The sequence below is a fragment of the Erythranthe guttata genome, chromosome 5, assembly GCF_056151865.1.
Source record: "Erythranthe guttata isolate IM_541 chromosome 5, IM_541, whole genome shotgun sequence".
NCBI classification, from domain to species: Eukaryota; Viridiplantae; Streptophyta; class Magnoliopsida; order Lamiales; family Phrymaceae; genus Erythranthe; species Erythranthe guttata.
Genome location: NC_142537.1, coordinates 13,821,617 through 13,841,377, shown reverse-complemented (window position 1 = coordinate 13,841,377; position 19,761 = coordinate 13,821,617). Strand labels below are relative to the sequence as shown.

The following is a 19,761-nucleotide window of genomic DNA, read 5'->3' as shown; positions in this document are numbered from 1 at the left end:
ACCTTCTAGCATTCTCACCATTAAATTAACCCATGAAAACTACCTTTTATGGAGAGCTCAGCTCATTCCTAATCTTCGTAGTCAGAACTTATTTAGTCATGTTGATGGGTCATGTTCTCCACCCCAAGTGCTCGATGGAATGCCTGAATCAAATCTTGCTTTTCTTGCTTGGCAACAGCAAGATCTTGCCAGCAATATTACTATAACAACAGTAATATTACCGTCAATCACAGTAATGTTATTGTGTTAACGGTAATATTACAATAATAGACAGTATTATTTTTACGTTACTCCGTGAATGACTGAAACAAAACAGAAAATCCAAAAAAAAAAAATATTGATGTGGTTGACAGTAATACTATTGTGTTTACATTTATGTTACTGTCAACGACAATAATATAATTACGTTGACTTGTCAACAAATCAAACAAAATTAAAAAAAAAATAACAAAAAAATAAATAATAATATTACGTTAATTTACTGTCAACGACAGAGCAATTAAATAAATGTATTGTCAACGGCAGTACAATTACGTTAATGTACTGTCATTTACAATATAATTACGTTAACTTACTGTCAGTGATAGCACAATTACGGTCAACGTTTAGCGGCGGATGTAAAAAAAAATCGAAAAAGTCAACGTCGGAATCCAACGGCGAAAAAAACAGACCAAAAAAAAAAAATCGGAAAGTCAACGTCGGAATCCGGCGGCGAAATTTTTTTTTTTTTTGAAAAAAAAATGTTTTCGAAAAAAATAAGTCTGAATTGGATTTTTGTTGTCAAAATTAATTAAATTGAGGATACAATTAAGAATTGCGTATAAATGGTTGGGGGTAATTTTGAAATATACATGAATGTTTTCTTTATTTAGTCAACGTCGGAGACCGACGGTCAACGGTGGTTAACGCTGGAATCTGGCCCGAGAAATAAATTCAGAAAAAAAATTAGTTTCTGAAAAAAAATTGGGGTTAATGTGATATATTTATTAAATCCGGGGTCAAATGTGTAATATTAAGGAAGTTAGAGCATAATGGATGGAATTGATAAGATTTATATTATAGAGGGTATTTTAGACTAAAAACATGGGGATGGTTTTAATTGATAGACTGTTTTTTTTTTTTTTTTGTGGACCAAGATTCATTTAAATCCCATGTGATAGGCCTTTTTGCCATTCACCCTAAAAATAAATATTGAGTATCGATATTTTTTTTAATTTATCAAATTGTGTGATATTAAATCAAATTTTACTTATTTCTATAACAATTTATTATATAATACTCATAATAATTAAGACATTTTAGTGAAAAAGGTATAACTTATTTTGGATTATTGATGAAAAAATCTGGGAGAAGATGACACACTAAGTTTTGATTTCACTCCGATTTTAATTTCCAAAATTTTCAATTATTTTTCGAAAATTACACTTGTAATATCCATCCATAATATTATATATTTTATATTATAAGTAACTGAAAATAAGGGACTTTCAAATTTCGCCTTTTACAATCCGATTTTTTTTTTTTACGATTTTGGAACAAGTTTTTTTTATTGACGTACTTCACTCGTAAGTTTCGAGGAGGTCAGTTTCAAAATGAGAAAATAATAATATATAAACGATTATCTTTTTATAACAACTCCAATTCAAGTACAACAAAATGATACGAAAAAAAAAAAAAAAAAACCTTTATCTCTTAATTCAAAGTTGTAACATATGAAATTCAATTAAATATTACAAAGAAGAAAATGCGAAGCGCGCAAAACGCGGCATGAAAATTAAGTGAAATCATTTGAAACATATGGTATAACTCATTTGAAACATATGGTATAACTCTATCACATGGAATGCAATCTAATACACCATGTGAATCTTATGCACAATAACTGACTTAACAACAAACACGGTAACAGAGAAGTGACACAAAAGAGATTCAAATAACTTCCAAGTTTATCACTAACGACGTTCAATCAACGATACACATTATTCAAATTACAACACAACTTATAAATATTGCAAAAGAGATGAGATGTATACGCCACTACCTTCACATAACCATGTGTTGAACATGAAAGAAACAATACCACGTATTACTAATACTAATACCAATAATAATACTAAAACTAATAATAATAATAATTCAAATCTTGATGCTAATCTTAATCCAAGTTATAATACTAATCATAATCCTAATACTATTACTACTCACTAATCGCAATCCTTGTACCAAAGGCGAAATCCCTCGCCCCCAGGGCCCCCATCCCTTGGCCCGACAAGTATTTGATGGAGGATTGTAAATCATGGTAACTTAACGGCCCGTTTAGATAGCGGACCCCGACCTGGTGCCCACAAGGAACCAACCCTCATTGAAATTGAAATCCCCACACTGCGACTGCCAGAATTCGATCCTAGGATCTTGTACCAACTTAGCATCTCCGCAACGAGTTGAGCTACACCCATGCGGGCACTAATCGTAATCCTACTAATACTAATACTAGTACAAATACTAATACTAACACTAACATTAATACTAATATTCATATTAATGATATCAATATGGATACTAATATTTACGGGTGAAAGTTTGATCGATCAAATCGGAATTAGCCTTTTCGAAAAAAAAATTCAAAAATTTTCGGAAGTACTTTCATAATATCGGAAAGATACCGGAAATCACATAAGTTTTAAAATTTTAAAACTTAGCAGAAATTTCTGAAAGTTTCAGAATTTTCCAAAAATAAGAACATCCATGTCGATAAAAGTAAAACTAATAACTATCAAATTTCAATTTAAAAAAAAAAAAGTAAACCACATATCCAATAAAACTGTTAACAACAATTCAACATATCAAAATCCTTAAACAAAACTTAAATCAAATTACTGTTTCAGAAAGAAGAAAAAAACTTATCATAAGTATTATATAATATATATTATTTATAGGGAATTTTTTCGGGGGGGAAAATCATACTCGTTTTGAATTAATTTCAATTATTAAACCAGATCGAAAATCGGAAAATTCATATATTTATATAATTCCAATTCCAATCCAAAAAAGTCGGAAAATTTAAAAAATCGGAATTTCGGAAGTCAGAATGAAAAAAGTTGTTCCAAAATTGAAAAACATTTACTAGTACTAATACTAATGTTAATGCAAATGCTAATACTAATACTAATATTAATATTAATGCTAATACTAATATTAATACTAATACTAATACTAATACTAATACTAATACTAATACTAATACTGATACTAACACTAATACTAACACTAACAATAATATTAATAGTAATATTGATAAGAATACGGATACTAATATTCAGAGGTGAAAGTTGGATCGAAATTAGCCTTTTCGGAAAATTTCCACAACTTTTCGTAAGTATGAAATCAATTCTAATTCGAATTTCAAAATTTTGGGAAGATTTCGGAAATCACATAAGTTTTAAAATTTCAAAACTTAGCGGAAGAAAGTTTCAGAATTTTCCAAAAATAAGAACATCCATCTCGATAAAAGTGAAACTAATAACTACTAAATTTCAGTTCAAAAAAAATAAAAAGTGAACCACATATCCAATAAAACTTTTAACACCAATTCAATACGTTAAAATCCTAAAACAAAACTTAAATCAAATTATTGTTTCAGAAAACAAAAAAAAATTATAATATATATTATTTATAGGTGCGATTTTTTCAGGAAAAAAAATCATACTCGTTTTGAAAAAAAACTGAAAATTAAATCGGATGGAAAATCAGAAAATTCATTTTTCTATATAATATTCCATTCCAAAAAAGTCGGAAAATTTTGGAAGTTGGAATGAAAAAAGTTGTTCTAAAATTGAAAAAAAGTTTACTAATACTAATGATAATGCTAATGCTAATGCTAATATTGATACTGATACTAATACTGATACTAATATCGATACCGATACTAATACCAATACCGATACTCTTACCAATACTAATACTAACATTAATACTAATACTAATACTAATACTATTACTATTACCAATCGTAATCCTACAAATGCAAATATCAAGTAATATCTAAACTATATTTATCAGTTTTTTTTTCTGCATTTAATATTTTCATTTGTCCATCTAATATCTTTGTTATTATTTTTCTTTACGTTGAACATGTTTTTTTTCATTAAAGTCTTTTTTCAGTATTATAAAAATCTTTTTTTTTCATTTTTGTCTACATAATGTTGAAAATTGTGATTTTTTTTAGAAAAACAATTCGGTCGTAGTAATCTATAGACATCCATAGGAAACCTAGTAACTCGTGGTCACACACAGTCATCTATAATCACATAATCTTAAAATCCTAGCTCCCATTTTTACCCTAGTTGCCACCAAAACCCATAGTAATCATAGAGACTGGTAGTCATTCACACTCATTTAATATGAAACCATAGATCCACCACCGCCCCAGTGGCCAAAACCACCGCCCCCTCCATCAAGATCTGATCTGAAAAACTCATCCTACGACGAGTACGTACCTCCAACTTCGATTCAACAAGACACTCCATCCCTAACTACGAGAGATCTGAAGCACATAGATGCAAGAGAGAAATAGAGATAGAGAAAGAAGGAGAGAGAAAGAGAAAAGGAGCAGAGACAGAGAAAACAAAAACGACAGTGAGAGAGAGTAGGAACTAGAAAAAGTGGGAGACAGAAGATTGAAGAAGAAAAGAGAAACGTGAATATATGCAGTTTATAGGATTTATGGTATAAGGGTAAGATAGGGATAAAAAAAAAGTTATAGATGTGGCTCATATATTATTTCAAATTAATGATTTAATATAAAGATTGAATTTCGACTTGTCATTTGGTTCAAATTAGGTTTCCTTTCAGGAGCTCATAGATATTACCCCTAAAAAACAGACAATCGGGTCAAAACTGATCGCGAATAATCTGCATTGGCAACCAGTTTGTTGGTGAAATAGCTAGGAGGCTATTTCACACCCGATCGGGCGTAAATAGGCACCAACAAGTTACACTAGAATCTACATATGTACAGGCTCACAACCATTTCATTTATCTTCAAAATGAGAAAGTACATCAGAATCTGTCCATAACAAAAACGGGACATTTCTTTTCTGGTAAAGAAGCAAAATTAGCACCATAATTACCCCATATAAAAGAAGGGAATTTCAAACGGAAAAAAACAAAAAGAAAAGTATTTTTACATGATTATCGATCAACGATTCATTTAGTTTGCTTGCTTAATTTGTAGATTTCTCCATCATTAACTCTTCCCTCCACATCTTGCTCATCTTAGCAATGAACACTTCTATTCTGCACTCCAAATTATCAGAATCAGAATCATCGTCATCTTCATCGCTACTCAACTCTATGTCTGAATCATAACCATCTGAGCCATCATACGAATCATCATCATCGTCATCGTCGTCATCAGCGTCGTCATCATCATTATCGTCGTCATCATCGTCAATCCATCCATCTGCTATTTCTTCATTTTCTTCTTCTTCTTCATCTTCTCCCTCTTCATAAACCCGAAAACCAAGAAGCGTCATCAGCCCATCCAAATCTTCTGCTGATTTATTGCCGCTTTCGACGAGTATAGCGCAGATAATGGTGTTGCACACCGAAAATACGAAAGTCCGACTACAGAAAAACCCATTAAGGTTGCCATATGATGAAATTGAAAAACATAAAACTATAAAAAGGGTTACGAAAAACACAAATATCACGGCTAAATACATTCTTTACACGGTGAAGTCTACTTTTCATTCACACACCCACATGGATGTGTGTAATTTTTCACTATAAGGTAAAGGTGAACTTGTCATTATATTTTTTCTTGGACTTGTCATTTTTCTAATAGTTATTTTGACAATTTATAGCTTATAGTTTGGTGAGAATTTCCTGGAAATTTGATTCAAAGAGTATATTATTGGGATATATCATTAGACGACAAAGTCTATGTATATATTATTATATTATCTTAATTAATTGGCTTCACAAATTCTAACACCAGGAAATGAAATTTCCCAGCATGCATGTCTTGTAATTGTCAACTTGGAAATTCATTTCCATTTATATATTTTACGCAAAATAAATATGTTAGACGCGGCAATAATATACTAATATATATATGTCAATTGCGTGCAGAATTTATTGATTTTATTGTACCTTCATGCACAAGCAATCTTGTTGCGATAATGTTTTGCCCTGTAACTTCTCCTATTGATGTCTCTTTTATTTTTTTCTTTTCTAAACTAATACTAATTTCTAGTACTCACACTAACGTACGTACTGATACAGAGTAGTTAATGACCTAATTGATAACTTCATTACATTACATCATAGATTTATTATGGAAATTACACCGTTCTCCACTATGGGACATCTAGTAAGTTACATTTATATCCTTTCAAATTTGAAAAATTGCATAAACATCCTTTAATTCATGATTTTGGTAACAAATTGATTCAACTCAAAAGTCAAAACTCAAAACCACCATCACTATAAGAAAAAGTTGCATTAGCGACACCCCAATTGTGTGACAAATGCAAAAGTTGTCACTTAATGTACACTAATAGCTCTTTTTGTTGTCACTTATTCCTTATTTATTGTCATTATAGAGCATTAGCGTCACCCCGTTAGTGACAAGTATAGTGACAACATTTTTTTATCTAACTATGTGCAAAATAGGTGTTGTCACTCAGAAGATTTTTTTTTCCTAACATTTTTTTTATTTAAAGGAATGCATTCCTTTAAATCAAATCTAATTACACTTTACACCCTTCATTAAGTATTAAATTCAGTAAATGCCCACATATTAACCGATACGGTGATACCATAGGAAGCACATACCCCATTTACTTCTTTATATTTAAATGAAGGGGCTATTAGCTATATATGCTTAATTAGATATTGGATTCTACAGAAATACATTCAGGTTATAAATTCTATATTTTTAAAGTACAATTTGTAGCAAAAATAACATTAATCAAACAAAATCAAATCCCTCAAAATTTCTCTTCAAAATCAAATCTCGTAAACTTTGCCTCCCAAATCAAATTCCGAAGACTAAACTTTGGGTCTATCAGTGAGACTCCTTTCAATATTTGTTTTAATAGAACAAGCCCACTTTAGTATTTGCATTAGAGAGACTCCCCTAAATTTTCATAACTCCCTTTTATCCTTACATTATTCAAAATTATCACCCCTCTTATCCACTACCTATATATTATTCTATTTTCTATCTTTTTTCTTTTTTTCAGTTTTTCTTTTTAATACATTTATTTTTAATAAATTATTTTTTAATAATTCATTTTTTTAATAAATTTGTCTTTTTTTTCCTGACAGATTTACCATATCGTAAACAATTACAAATTACAATTATCAACTACAATTACTAAATTGTAATCAACTACGTATACATATTTCAACAATCAACTACAAAATTATAATACGACTACAATTTATAACAAAAACACATATTAAAACACCTCAATCCACGTGTACATGCCAAGTGGACATTTTATCTGAGTCAGCAATTAAAGTGAAGCCGAATGATGAGCTGAAAAGTGCTGTAAGCTATTTGACTTAGAGAAACATATTTCTCTAATCACGACACGTTTAGCTGTGGCCACAGACTTCGTGGATTATAAATCGCAAGAACACACGTGATATGCATCACTGATCAAGCGATCGAATCCCCAACTACAATGCACAGACCTCCCACTAGATTTCGGACTGCACGAACACTAACCCTTGGAGCGGTCATCGGTGGGACTCAAGGACAGGTCACGATACAGCTTGTCCTCTAGTGAAGTCACGGTGATGTCTCGGTCTTAAGGATTAATGATGTACAACTATATCATAGAAATCTCTATTTGATTATTGGGAATCACTTAGAGATCTCTAGATTGGGGGAGTTCAGTGACCTCATAAACTTATGAGCACTCATTAATTTATGTATGCCGATGTGCAACACCGTTGACTGACGAGACGCATTATACATATACTAAATGCTAGTCTCGAATGGGAAAGGCTGATATCCAATCCTCAGTAGTGGCCTAACCCATTGACTAGGAACTACGTTTAACATTTATTATATATACTTATAATAATCTCATGATTCTACTAGATCTATTTATAATAATTAAGTAACTATGGGCTCTTTTGGTTGGTAGGATGGGATTACAAACACATGATTGATTATTGATTATTGCACTACTCACCACTATTTAGTAGGAAAAAAATCACATTTGGTATGAGGGATTATTATAATACTGAATAACTTAAATTGATGTTTGGTTATAATTATTATGATTGATTATTCTTGAATTTACAAAACAACCCTTGGTCAAATTAATTTCATTGACTCACAAAAACGTTTAAAAAAACAATCTCAATTTATGATGCACCCGGGCCCTTATCAATAATTATTGTAATTTGTAATTACAATAATTCTATTATTCTAGGCTTTGGGATAAAAATCTATATTTTTTTTATTTCTATAGTTTTTGAAAATAATTTTTTTTGACTTGATGTAAAAAATAAAAATCTGACTTTAGCAGCTTTGTAATGTAAAAAAATAAAAATATGACCTAATGTAAAAAATAGTTTTTTTAATATATGTTTTTTGAAAATTGTAATTTGGATGCATGTGATGAGGCTTTATTTGGGGGGCTTTTTTGTATTTTCATTAGCATTGTCCCCATTGGATAATTTAATCACATCTATTGGGTGGGATAAGTTATCACTCATTTGGGTGATCGGATACCAGGTCTTGTGTCAATACCGGGTTTATATGATTCACACCAAACACCAGATTAGGGGTGACTAATCTGTCAATCACCCCTTATCCCACCAACCAAAAGAGCCCTATATGGACTATATCTATCCTTATGCGATGGACAAATATATAGAATACCAAAGGGGGTATTTATTATTAATTCGAAATAGATTATTTACGAGTAGCGTGAGGAAACACAATAATTAGTTGGATCTTCGGTCACCTATTCTAACAATCTCCCACTTAACCTAAAGTCAACTACTCATTACCTAAGTCCCATCGACTTTCAATATTTTTCATGGACCAGTCTGAGTAAATGCTAAGTAAAGGGATCTAAAATATTCTCTATCGAGGCAACTCTGTCGAACTAAAGTTCGCCTCTATTAATTATCTTACCTTTGAGATAACTATGATTCAGTATATGCTTGGATTTCTGATGAGACTTATTGAAATCATACATTCAACATTTGAATGTAATTTCAAATCCAAACTGCTACATTTGGATCATCGAATGCCGCAATATATTAAGCTTCGGAGGTGGAATCCGCCGTCATGTTTCACTTGAAACTCATACGCCCGATATCCTTTTTGAGTCATCCACTTCCGATTGAAATACTAAAATCGTCGAACGACATTATTTCAACTTGGAATCCCCATTGACTATATATGAACAAGTCCTTAGTACTCCGCAAGTAATTAAGGATTTGTTTCATAGTTATCCACCTAACTTGGTTGGGGTTAGACTGATATCTACAGTGACGCTTCACTACATACATTATATCATGATATATATATATATATATATATATATATATATATATATATATATATATATATATATATATATATATATATATATATATATATATATATATATATATATATATATATATATATATATATATATATATATATATATATATATATATATATATATATATATATATTATATATATATATATATATATATATATATATATATATCAGTATAAGAAATAATATTTTGAATAACAACATCAATTTTCACATCATTAATAGGCAAAACTTATTGTCACTATACATATCACTAATAAGCTATCAGTTATGATATTTAGTGACAGTAAAAAATTGATTATCACTTATGTGTAGTGACATACAATACACATAATTAAGTGACAATAAAATAAGTTATTTGTGACAATATTGTATTGTCACCATTAATAACATTTTTTTTCTTGTAGTGTATTAAGAGCGCATTAAAAGATGATTTCTTGAACGGGCTATGTAAGAATAGAAGTTTGTTTATGGATATTGAATCGACAACAATAAGTAATGGTTCTCCCAATTGTAATATGTAATCCCGTCTTAATAAATTTATGGAATCGGTTGTTGTTGTAGATATTCCACGTAGGCAAGTGCACATATCATCTTTAACAAGTAATAAAATAGATTTGACAAATCCATGTGGAGCGTGTTAATTTTCTACTTCTAACCCAAACTAGGACTGAAAACTATGAGTTCTTTTATAAGTGTGTGTGTAATGTTACTTCTTACTAGGTTGATCGATTAACACAATATTATTACCCGTCATCACAACTAAAGAAAATAATGTTGTGTTAATATAACATTACCGGCCAAAGGCAAAAAGTAAAAGCAAAATAATTAAAATATCAATGTCGGTGAACAGTGGCGAAATCATGATTTTATTACTGTGGGCCGAATATACATTGTACAATTTAATGATAATGATGATTGTTCTATGCGTGGTCAGTGTAGGATTTCGTTATAGGATGAGTATAACTTTTTGGGTTTTGGGGTAGCGCTTCGGATAAAAATTTAGGATTTTTTTTTCAACAAAACCAGAAGACATGAAAAAGAAAAAAAAAATTGTACTTTTTTTAATTAATTTGAATTTTGGTTGGACTAAATAATAAAAAATTGGTAGACTAAGAGGGTGTTTGGCTAAACTTACAAGATGTCAAAAGGAGCTTATAAGATGTTTTAGAGTTTATAAGCTCTTCCAAATTGTTTGGTAATTTTTTTAAAAAATATCTTAATTTTTTTAAAAATAAGCTGTTGGAGAGCAAATAAGATCTTTTTAAATAAGTACCTCTACCCCACCTTTTTATTTAAGATCTTATAATGAGTAAAAATAAGAAATAAGCTTATTATCCAAACACTCTAAAATTAATCCTAAAAATAAGATGTAACAGCTTATCAGCTCTTAAAACATCTTATCAGACGTAACAGCTTATCAGCTGTTTAAAATAAGCTTAGCCGAACACCCTCTAAATAAATATGAGGTATAAAATGTAGTGGATTTTTTCAATTGAGAGTGGACTTGTCCCGGATCAAAGTCACAATTCGTAACTTCCTTATCGAACTTGTTAGACTCATATATTATTTTTCGTTGTTCTCTACGATTAAAAATAATTAATTTTATTTTTGTAAATAAAACTAAATTGTTAAAAATTATAGAACTACAATACAAAGATAATAAATTATATGTGTAAATACATATATAGTAGTAAAAAAAAATTAAATTTGAGCGGGGCAGTGGCCACCCCTGGCCCTACACTAGCTTCCCCACTGTCGGTCAACAACAATCAGTGGTGGTCAACGATCAAAATGTCAATGTCAATTTTCTTTGTAGTCGCCATCTAAAAGATTATACACAAGAAAGAGTGCTACTAATTTACTAAAATAATAACATTTAACTACGAGCTTCAACTTTTCAACTTTTGTAACTAGTTTGAATTAGAATCTTGTCAACAAATCTCAAAAGTCCCAAATATGTTTTAACAGCAATAAACTCCAACAATCATCTTTCTTCCCCTCCAATAATCATCATCAAGAACAAAAATTACAATGCAATAAGTTCAACTTGAAAGGGTAATAAATTGTACAATCTAAATAGTTCTAAGACACAATACATATATATTTTTTTTAAATAAATTTCAAAAAAAAGGGCCGAACTAGCGCACTATGTTACTACACAAACATCGCCATAAATCGGCTCCGGGTGCTACTTTTTTCGCGCAAAGATGAAAGAACTATGATGAATCAAATATCCGATGATCCATATATTTTGGAATTTGATGCCCAATAATACGATCGGTGGGTTTAAGAAGTGTTTTTGCATAATCGGAGGGTCTTGATGTAAATTATCCGGGTAAAGTTACGTTTATGTCGGTTGGTTTATTATTCCTCGAGTCTTGAGGAATTGAGGACCAGCTATCTCCTCGGAAAGAAGGGGTAGTATGGTAATTATACGCATCTTCCGTCACTGCACTTGATATAGGAATAGCAGGCGTAGGTATAATCGCCATTGACTCCGTTTTTTGTTTCTTCGTTTTCTGCTCGTGTTCGTGCCCCGCCAGAAAACTTCCAATCACAATCTAATTCATTGTAGTAAAAACAAAATCGAACAAAGTATTATTTATTTACACAAATTCATCAACACACTGAAACTTGGTAATTACAGTCAGACCCCTTTAAAATTAGGTAATTACAGAGTGCCCCCTCAACCTTTCATAATTACTATTACCTCCCCTGTGAGTTTATAATGTTTAAATTTGTGTACTAAAATAACATTGGTAATATTAAATGCAATAAACTCATTTGCTTTATAGATCAAAGAACAAATTGAATTATATCCATCTAATTAGTTAATTTAATATGATTTAAAAGAGAGAATTAAATTGTACCTGCACGGGACTGGCGGCAACTAATAATCCGGCGACTCCACCGCCAACGACCCGCCCGTCGGGACTAGCCAAAGAAACACTCATACCACCGGATCTGTTTCTCATTCCTCCTGTCTCCGAAGGCATGAATGATCCCGTTAACGAGACTATCTCAAATCGACCCTGCACAAAAATATTAAATAAAAATAAAATATCAAATCAATTTCACACCTATAATAATTTTTAAGGAATAAACGTCACAATATTTTTTAGCCCTCGAATCTCATGTATCACAAATCGACAATGTTAATGAGTGAATTGATGTTTAAATGAAAATTTAATTTGAATTTAGTACCTCGTACGTCAGTGTACCACCCGAAGAATCGGGCTGACGAAGAGTTACGCTTGAAATTACACCGTTAGCTGATAGAATACATATTGCTCGAGGACCTTGTTGTGAGAAAGATATAACTTTCATAGTGACATCCTATAGTAATTAACAAAAGTAGAAATTATTAATGCCGTTAATTAACTTAATTATATTAACAATTTACGATCAATTTACCTCCCCGGCATTGACCGTGATTATATGAGGGGTAAAACTAGCACCAACAGAGCACGAAACCGAATCACCTACAAATCGAAAAATATGCTATTAGCAATCAATTTGTTCATACCATATTAAACAAAACAACCAACATAACTCGAGTTGCTATAATACGTGAGCCATCGACACAAATTATCGTTAAAGATCAAGATAAATTAATTTAAGAAAGACAACGCTACGTAAGTGTTTGTGTTTACCACCATGGAAACTGAAAAGAAACGAGATTTCACTTGTCCGAAGTAACAATAAAAAAACTCTTACAAAAAAACATGACTCACTCCGCAAGAAAGCAATACAATTCCATATTTGTCCCTTCAACCAAGTAATCGAAGAAGGTGAACATCAGAGTACTTCAAACCACCAATCCCGAAAACGAAAAAATAAAAAAATTCAATTCCATTATTTCAAGATTCCGTTTTTTTCCTCACCTACCCCACTACTCTTAAAACCTCGACACATTTGCATCAACAAGATTTTAGTTGGCAAATCATTTCAAAGGTCCCACTACTTCAAGAATCGAACTTCATGTGTTCATAAATGTCGACAAGTTAGCCATTTCGATTGTCGGATTCTATCAAGAGAAAAAGAAAAAAAAACCCACAAACATATCTATATATACATATATATATGTATGTATGATTCCAAATTATATGAACATGCATGCAGCAACAATCAAACTAAAAACATAGTACAATATAATGGAAGAAATTGCAATTTGCATCACCTATTCCATTACCCAAGCTCTCAGCCGCCTCCACTCTGGGCGATTGAACCCTAGCAACCGACGCCAAAGACCGCACTTTTCCCCGCTTCTCCACCGCGGAGAAGTCGATAACCGGCGGCGGCGCGGAGGAGGAGATGGGCTTCGGCGAGAGCGGCGTAGGCGTAGCAGCCACCGATGACCCATCCGGGGCGTACTTCCTCGGCCTGCCCCTCTTCTTCTTTAAGGTGGCGGCGGCGCCGCCGTCCACTCCGGCGGCGGCGGACGGCGGAGGAGTGGCGGCGGAAACGGTTGACGATGGTGTCACGGTGGTCGGAGGCAGCGGTGCTGATCCGGCGACCGGAGTTGAGTTTTCCGCTGCGCCACCGCCGGCGGCGGCGGCGGCGGAGGAGCCCCTAGGAGCCACGTGGTACTCGGAGGGAGCATCTGATGCCACTACTCTTACTCCACTGCTACTCAAAGTATTAGTACCTTCCATAATTTTAATTCTCGAGAAAAGAAGTAGCTATATCAACTTTTATTAAGACAAAGTTTAGAATGTTTCCTTAAAATAATCAAAAGAAAACGGAGAAAAACACAAAACCCATTTGCAGAGAGTTAGCAAAAGTCTCAAAACGTCGTCGTTTTTTAAACAAAGCTTTATCAATTAAAGATCAAAGTGAAACTAAGCTCCCTCTGTTCATTTCTTGAAAAGAAAAAAAACAGAGAGGAGGGAAGAGAAGGGATGAACAAAGTGGATTTTCTGGAAATAGAGATTTGATTTTTTTTGAGAAAATTCTGAGATTTGGAAGAAAAAAGATTGGATTTTTAATTTTATTTTTTGTTTGGCTATGGTGGTTGATGAGAAAAAATGGGGAAAATGAGGTTTTGGAGTTAAAAAAAGATAATTTGGTTCGGATTGTCCAAATTGCAGCATTTAAAAAATGGTAAATAGGGGATAGGAAAATATTTAATAATTGGGGTCATTAATTGTTAATTATTTGAAAGCAAAAAAATTATGTATTTTGGTTAATAAAATGGTTGGAGTCCGGTTGAAAAAAAAAAAATTAAATTAAAAATTAAAAATTAAAAAACAAACAAAAGAAAAGGAAAAGAAAAAAAAAGAGGTAATTGTGGTTGGGAAAAGTGAAATTAGGTTGCCAAGGCATGAAGACAACCATCACTTTCTTGAAAAAGAAAATTTATATATTAAGAGAGAGAAAAAAAAAAATATATTATATACATTTTATAATATATATAATATATATATATAAGCATTTATTAATTTCCTTAATAAATAAAACCATGGGTATGCAAAATACTGACAAGAAATATGAAAAGTCGAGATGAGGAAATTTTTGAAAATACATAACCCCATTTGTTATGATAATTAAAGGTCAACTCAAATTGAATACTTTTTTCTGTGATTTGAATTTCCTTGATTTGTGAAAAAGTGTAATAATGATTTATAGAATTAATTTGATGAATATATATATATATATATATATATATATATATATATATATATATATATATATATATATTTGAGTAAATTCAAGTCCATTACAAGGGAAAGTAGAGGAGGGGGGACTCGATCCCTAGACCTTTACCTTATTGGTAAAGACTAGGTACCAACTCTCCTAATGAGGGTTGGTCAAATATTTTATTTTTTTTAGTTTAGCCATTTTCATTTAAAAATCACATATTTTCATAAATTATTAGGCAATAAGAATTAGAAAAATTAAGTAGCTCTTTCTTTTTCGTTTATCATTAAAAAAATGGGTTATTTTACATAACCCCTAGCCACAAAATAAATTAGGGATAAATATAAGCCCAAATCATTATTTGATATACTCCTAGAGAAGCGAAAGTAGTATACTACCCTTATATGCAATTTTCGGCCAAACTGCATTTAGCATTTCTGGTCCTGCATTTATCATTTTCGCTGATTTATTTATTATTGTTTTTTTTTCTTTTTTCTTAATAATAAACGTGTTTGTTAAATATATATATATATATATATATATATATATATATATATATATATATATATATATATATATATATATGTTTAATTTTTTTAAATTTTTAATTTTTTTTTATTTTAAAAAAAATTAATTTTTTTTTCAATTTTCAAATTATTATGTTTACTGTACTGAACATAACTACATGTAACTGTAATTGTTTTCAAATCAATTTTACCCCATATTTTTAGTCTATTAATTGTATACACACACGAATACTAGCTTATACAAAAGAATTTATAAACCCCAACAAAAAATTACAAATTTCAATATTTTTATTATATAAATCACCTCAAAACCAATAAAATATAAATCGAAAATACACAAATATATGCATATGTAACTACATGTTACTATATGTGCAGTAATGTATAGTAATGTATACAGTCTATTGAACATTGTAACTTTAAGCAGATGTAACTTCAACCGAATTTTTGACACCTTCAAAGAGAGGATCAATGGCTTTCATTAAGTTGCAATTGCAAAATCCAAAAAATATATATATATTTTAGTGCAAATCAACAAAATTTGAAGAAACCAAAACACTCAAAAATCAACAAACACTATGAGATCGAGAGATAGAGAGAGAGGTTATTGTTGGGAAATGCTACAAATTTTAAATCAAACAGAGAGTGACTCCCCCCCCCCCCCCCCCCCCCCCCTACCAAAACCCTAGCCGCCGCTAATAACCACCCACAGTTCCGCGCGCCAACAAATGCAAAAAATTATAGAAATAAATCTGAAAACATAAAAATAAACGAAATTACCATCAAAATATAGATCTCGACGAGAGGAATCCAACGGTGGGTGGCCCGCCAAATTTCGACGAGAGGAACACAAGATACACATCCGGCAAGACCACCATCGTTGAATGAAAAAAAAAATTGCACAAACAGATCCAGCGCTCCAAACTGAAATCACCACCAAAAGAAAGAGCTCGACGAGAGGAATCCAACGGTAGTTAAACCATCGAATTCCGACCAACGGAGAGAGAGTTATGACTCCGGGAAGCGCCGATTGGAGATATATGGAGGCGGGATTTGAATCTGGGAGAGGAAGAGAGAGACGATAGTGAGTGGCTAGGGTTTAAAATTGATTACAAAAGGATATTATAGGGACTTTATGGTGGCCGAGGGGGTATGCCAAAATATTTTCAAAATGATGGGGGGTTTCCCCTAAAGTGTAATCCACTTGGTAGTTAGTTCTATATAATTTGAAAATGAGGGGGTTTGCAAAATATTCCTAAAAAAATATAAGTTCATGAAGTTGAATCATAAGATTGGTTATAGTAAGAGTAAATTACGGCTCAGCCATGATGTATGTTTAAATTAAAAAAAGATATCCATCATATTTGGATAATTACTAGTTACAATCACTCATCAACTTACTTATTGAATGAAAGGTTTTTCGTAAGACAATAAATAGTTACGTGGATGGCTATAATTATTCAAACAGAAGGGTTCTCTTCAGAATTGGAGTTTACTTCAGAATTCGCTTGCCATTAAAATTTCTTAGATCAGAGTTTATCACATGGTGGTGTACTTATACTTAGCAAAAGGAAATTATAATTTTTTTTTTTGGTTTTCGCAAATATTTATATTTGTACTTTAAACTTTTGATTTTCTGGACATCTAACACTAAGGAGTCAAAATTTCTTTAAATAAACTTTAACTCGAGTTTATTTTGACAAAAAATGAGTTCCAATTTACGCTCATCTCATCCTTATAACTTAATGAAATATTTATACTTTTTTCAAAATTAATATTATTATTATTATTTTAATTTTCTATTTTCCATTTTTTTATGACTTTCATATCAAATCAGATTTGCAAATCGGCTAGCAAAATCCTAATCCTCTCGGATAGTCTTTTTTTTTTCTTTTGTAATTTTTTGTAAATCTCTCTATTTTACACACACTGGTGTGGAATTTTTCGATTTTAATTATCGGGAAGTAAAGCAAAATTTCTCTAGCTTACACACAGATCAATGTGATTTTTTATTTTTTATTTTATAATTATTTTGCCCCGCCCAATTTAACTTCTTTATGTTGTTTTGGTAATTTAAATTTCACAACCAATTATTTTTATAATTTGTTTTTTTAATACAACTAAATTATCATACATTTGATTTTTCTTCCGTTTTACAATGCTATCCCATTAAAAAAACCGCTAAGGCAACCTAAGAAATACTAATGACATATTTGTATTTTTTTGTAAAATTATTATTATTATTATTATTATTATTATTATTATTATTATTATTATTATTATTATTATTATTATTATTATTATTATTATTATTATTATTATTATTATTATTATTATTATTATTATTTTTATTTATTTTCCAACTTTTTTTGACTTTCATAGCAGATAAGATTTGCAAATCGGCTAGCAAAATTCTAATCCCCTCGTACAGTCATTTTTTTTTTTTTGTAATTTCTTTTTAAATCTCTCTTTTTTTCTCACACCGATGTGGATTTTTTCTATTTTAATTATCTGAAAAAAGTTAAGCAAAATCTCTCTAGCTTACACACATACCAATGTGATTTTATTTTTTTATAATTATTGTGTCCGACCTAATTTAACTTTTTTATGTTGTTTTGGTAACTTAAATTTAACAACTAATTATTTTTATAATTTATAATTTATTTTCAATACAACTTAATTATCATATATTTAGTTTTTCTTCATTTTTATAATGTTAACTCTGCATCGCACCTGGAGAATTGCTTAGTTTTACTAATAATTAACTAATTTATCATTGTATTCTAGGGTTCATTGAACATATATTTCTTGATTATTCTAAAAAATAATTATTTTTAATTTTAATCATTTTTCTTAAGATCTAAGTCCTTGAATCAGAACATATATTTTCACTTTTGCCTTTTTTTTCCACGTAATTTGAATTTTGTCGCCGTTTTTTAGGATAATCATCCGATGAGTGTGGGGGTTGGGTTGGACCCTCAACTTGTCTATAAATCAAAAATCATGAGTACATAAAAAGTATCATGCAATATGCTACAACCCAAAAAATGCTAAACATAGCAACTTTCAAAAAAATAAAAATAGAAGTCTTTAGAATAACATGGGGAAAACAGAAAGCCTAACAAAGGAGAAGACAGAAGAATCAGAAGATCACATTAAGCAAAAGCAAATCGAGAGAGTCTATTTACCTCACCACAATAGTCGAGGTCACTTATATTTCCACCAAAAGTGGGCGGAACATGTATAATGACTGCAAAAGAAAAAATGTGCCCCCAAACCTACAACTCCAAGTAGCCTCAAACAGATTATGATCACTCCATCATTGACCAATCTCTAATTAACGAGAACTCTCCTAATATAAATAAACTACTAAAAATATACACTACCAAAAATGAAAAAGGCGTAAAAATATGACACATATGTAGAACAATAGAAGTCTGACATCGAAAAGAAAGATACCCAAGCCGGTCCATCCAAATTATCTGGTGAATAGTTCGGTGGAGCTCCACTGCAGTGATTAGTGAAGGTACAAGTCAACTCGGTCTGATGCCCCAAGTTGGCTAATGCGTTAGCAACTGAATTATCCTCCCAATAGATATGTGTAACATGATACTGATACTCTAAGGTGGATGCACTGCGAGCTCCACCATTTCAGTGAACGAGTAAGTTTACATTTCATGAACGCTTATAAAAATGTAGAATCAAATGGAAAGATAAAAATGTTTTTCCAACTGCATCAAATCGTTTGGTTACAGTTAAGCTCCCAAATTCTTCAAACCACTTTTTGGTTCAACGAGTTTAACTACGACCCGACACTTGGTTTGGCTTGGTTGAATGTAAAAATGGGGGGAAAAAAAAGGTAAAAGAAATTAAGTGAAGTGTCGAAAATAAGTTTGATGGGGCAGAAAATCGAACCGGGCATATACAAAATTAGGTTCAATTGGATAAATCGGCTAATAAAACCATTTTTTGTGTTTAGTATTTAGTTTTATTATTTTTATGCGTAAATAT

General features: G+C 31.1%; 2 protein-coding genes across 3 annotated transcripts; both read right to left on the bottom strand.

Annotated features, from left to right (window-relative positions):
- Nucleotides 1-5,012: 5,012 nt before the first annotated feature.
- Nucleotides 5,013-5,731, bottom strand: LOC105954479 (uncharacterized). Its single transcript, XM_012978148.2, has one exon. The coding sequence runs from the start codon at nt 5,721-5,723 to the stop codon at nt 5,223-5,225; it is 501 nt and encodes a 166-aa protein (XP_012833602.2). The 5' UTR covers nt 5,724-5,731; the 3' UTR covers nt 5,013-5,222.
- A 5,823-nt stretch (nt 5,732-11,554) lies between these two features.
- Nucleotides 11,555-14,699, bottom strand: LOC105954480 (AT-hook motif nuclear-localized protein 1). 2 transcript variants are annotated; one of them, XM_088817717.1, is made up of 5 exons: nt 13,764-14,699; nt 12,998-13,065; nt 12,788-12,919; nt 12,454-12,615; nt 11,555-12,144 (listed from the first exon to the last, which is right to left on the bottom strand). In XM_088817717.1, exons 1-5 carry the CDS (start codon nt 14,236-14,238, stop codon nt 11,911-11,913), a joined length of 1,071 nt encoding a protein of 356 aa, XP_088673843.1. In that variant the 5' UTR covers nt 14,239-14,699; the 3' UTR covers nt 11,555-11,910. The 2 variants fall into 2 exon arrangements, with proteins under 2 accessions (XP_088673843.1, XP_088673844.1); XM_088817718.1 differs by having other exon boundaries at nt 13,776-14,674.
- Nucleotides 14,700-19,761: the final 5,062 nt, after the last annotated feature.

What these genes read in the sequence shown, in the direction of transcription:
- LOC105954479 (XM_012978148.2), bottom strand. Translation starts at nt 5,723, where the DNA reads ATGTATTTAGCCGTGATATTTGTGTTTTTCGTAACCCTTTTTATAGTT.
- LOC105954480 (XM_088817717.1), bottom strand. Translation starts at nt 14,238, where the DNA reads ATGGAAGGTACTAATACTTTGAGTAGCAGTGGAGTAAGAGTAGTGGCA. An exon ending in GAGCTTGGGTAATGGAATAG is followed by an intron (nt 13,066 to 13,763) that starts GTGATGCAAATT and finishes TTCGATTTGTAG; the next exon opens with GTGATTCGGTTTCGTGCTCT. An exon ending in TCACGGTCAATGCCGGGGAG is followed by an intron (nt 12,920 to 12,997) that starts GTAAATTGATCG and finishes TAATTACTATAG; the next exon opens with GATGTCACTATGAAAGTTAT.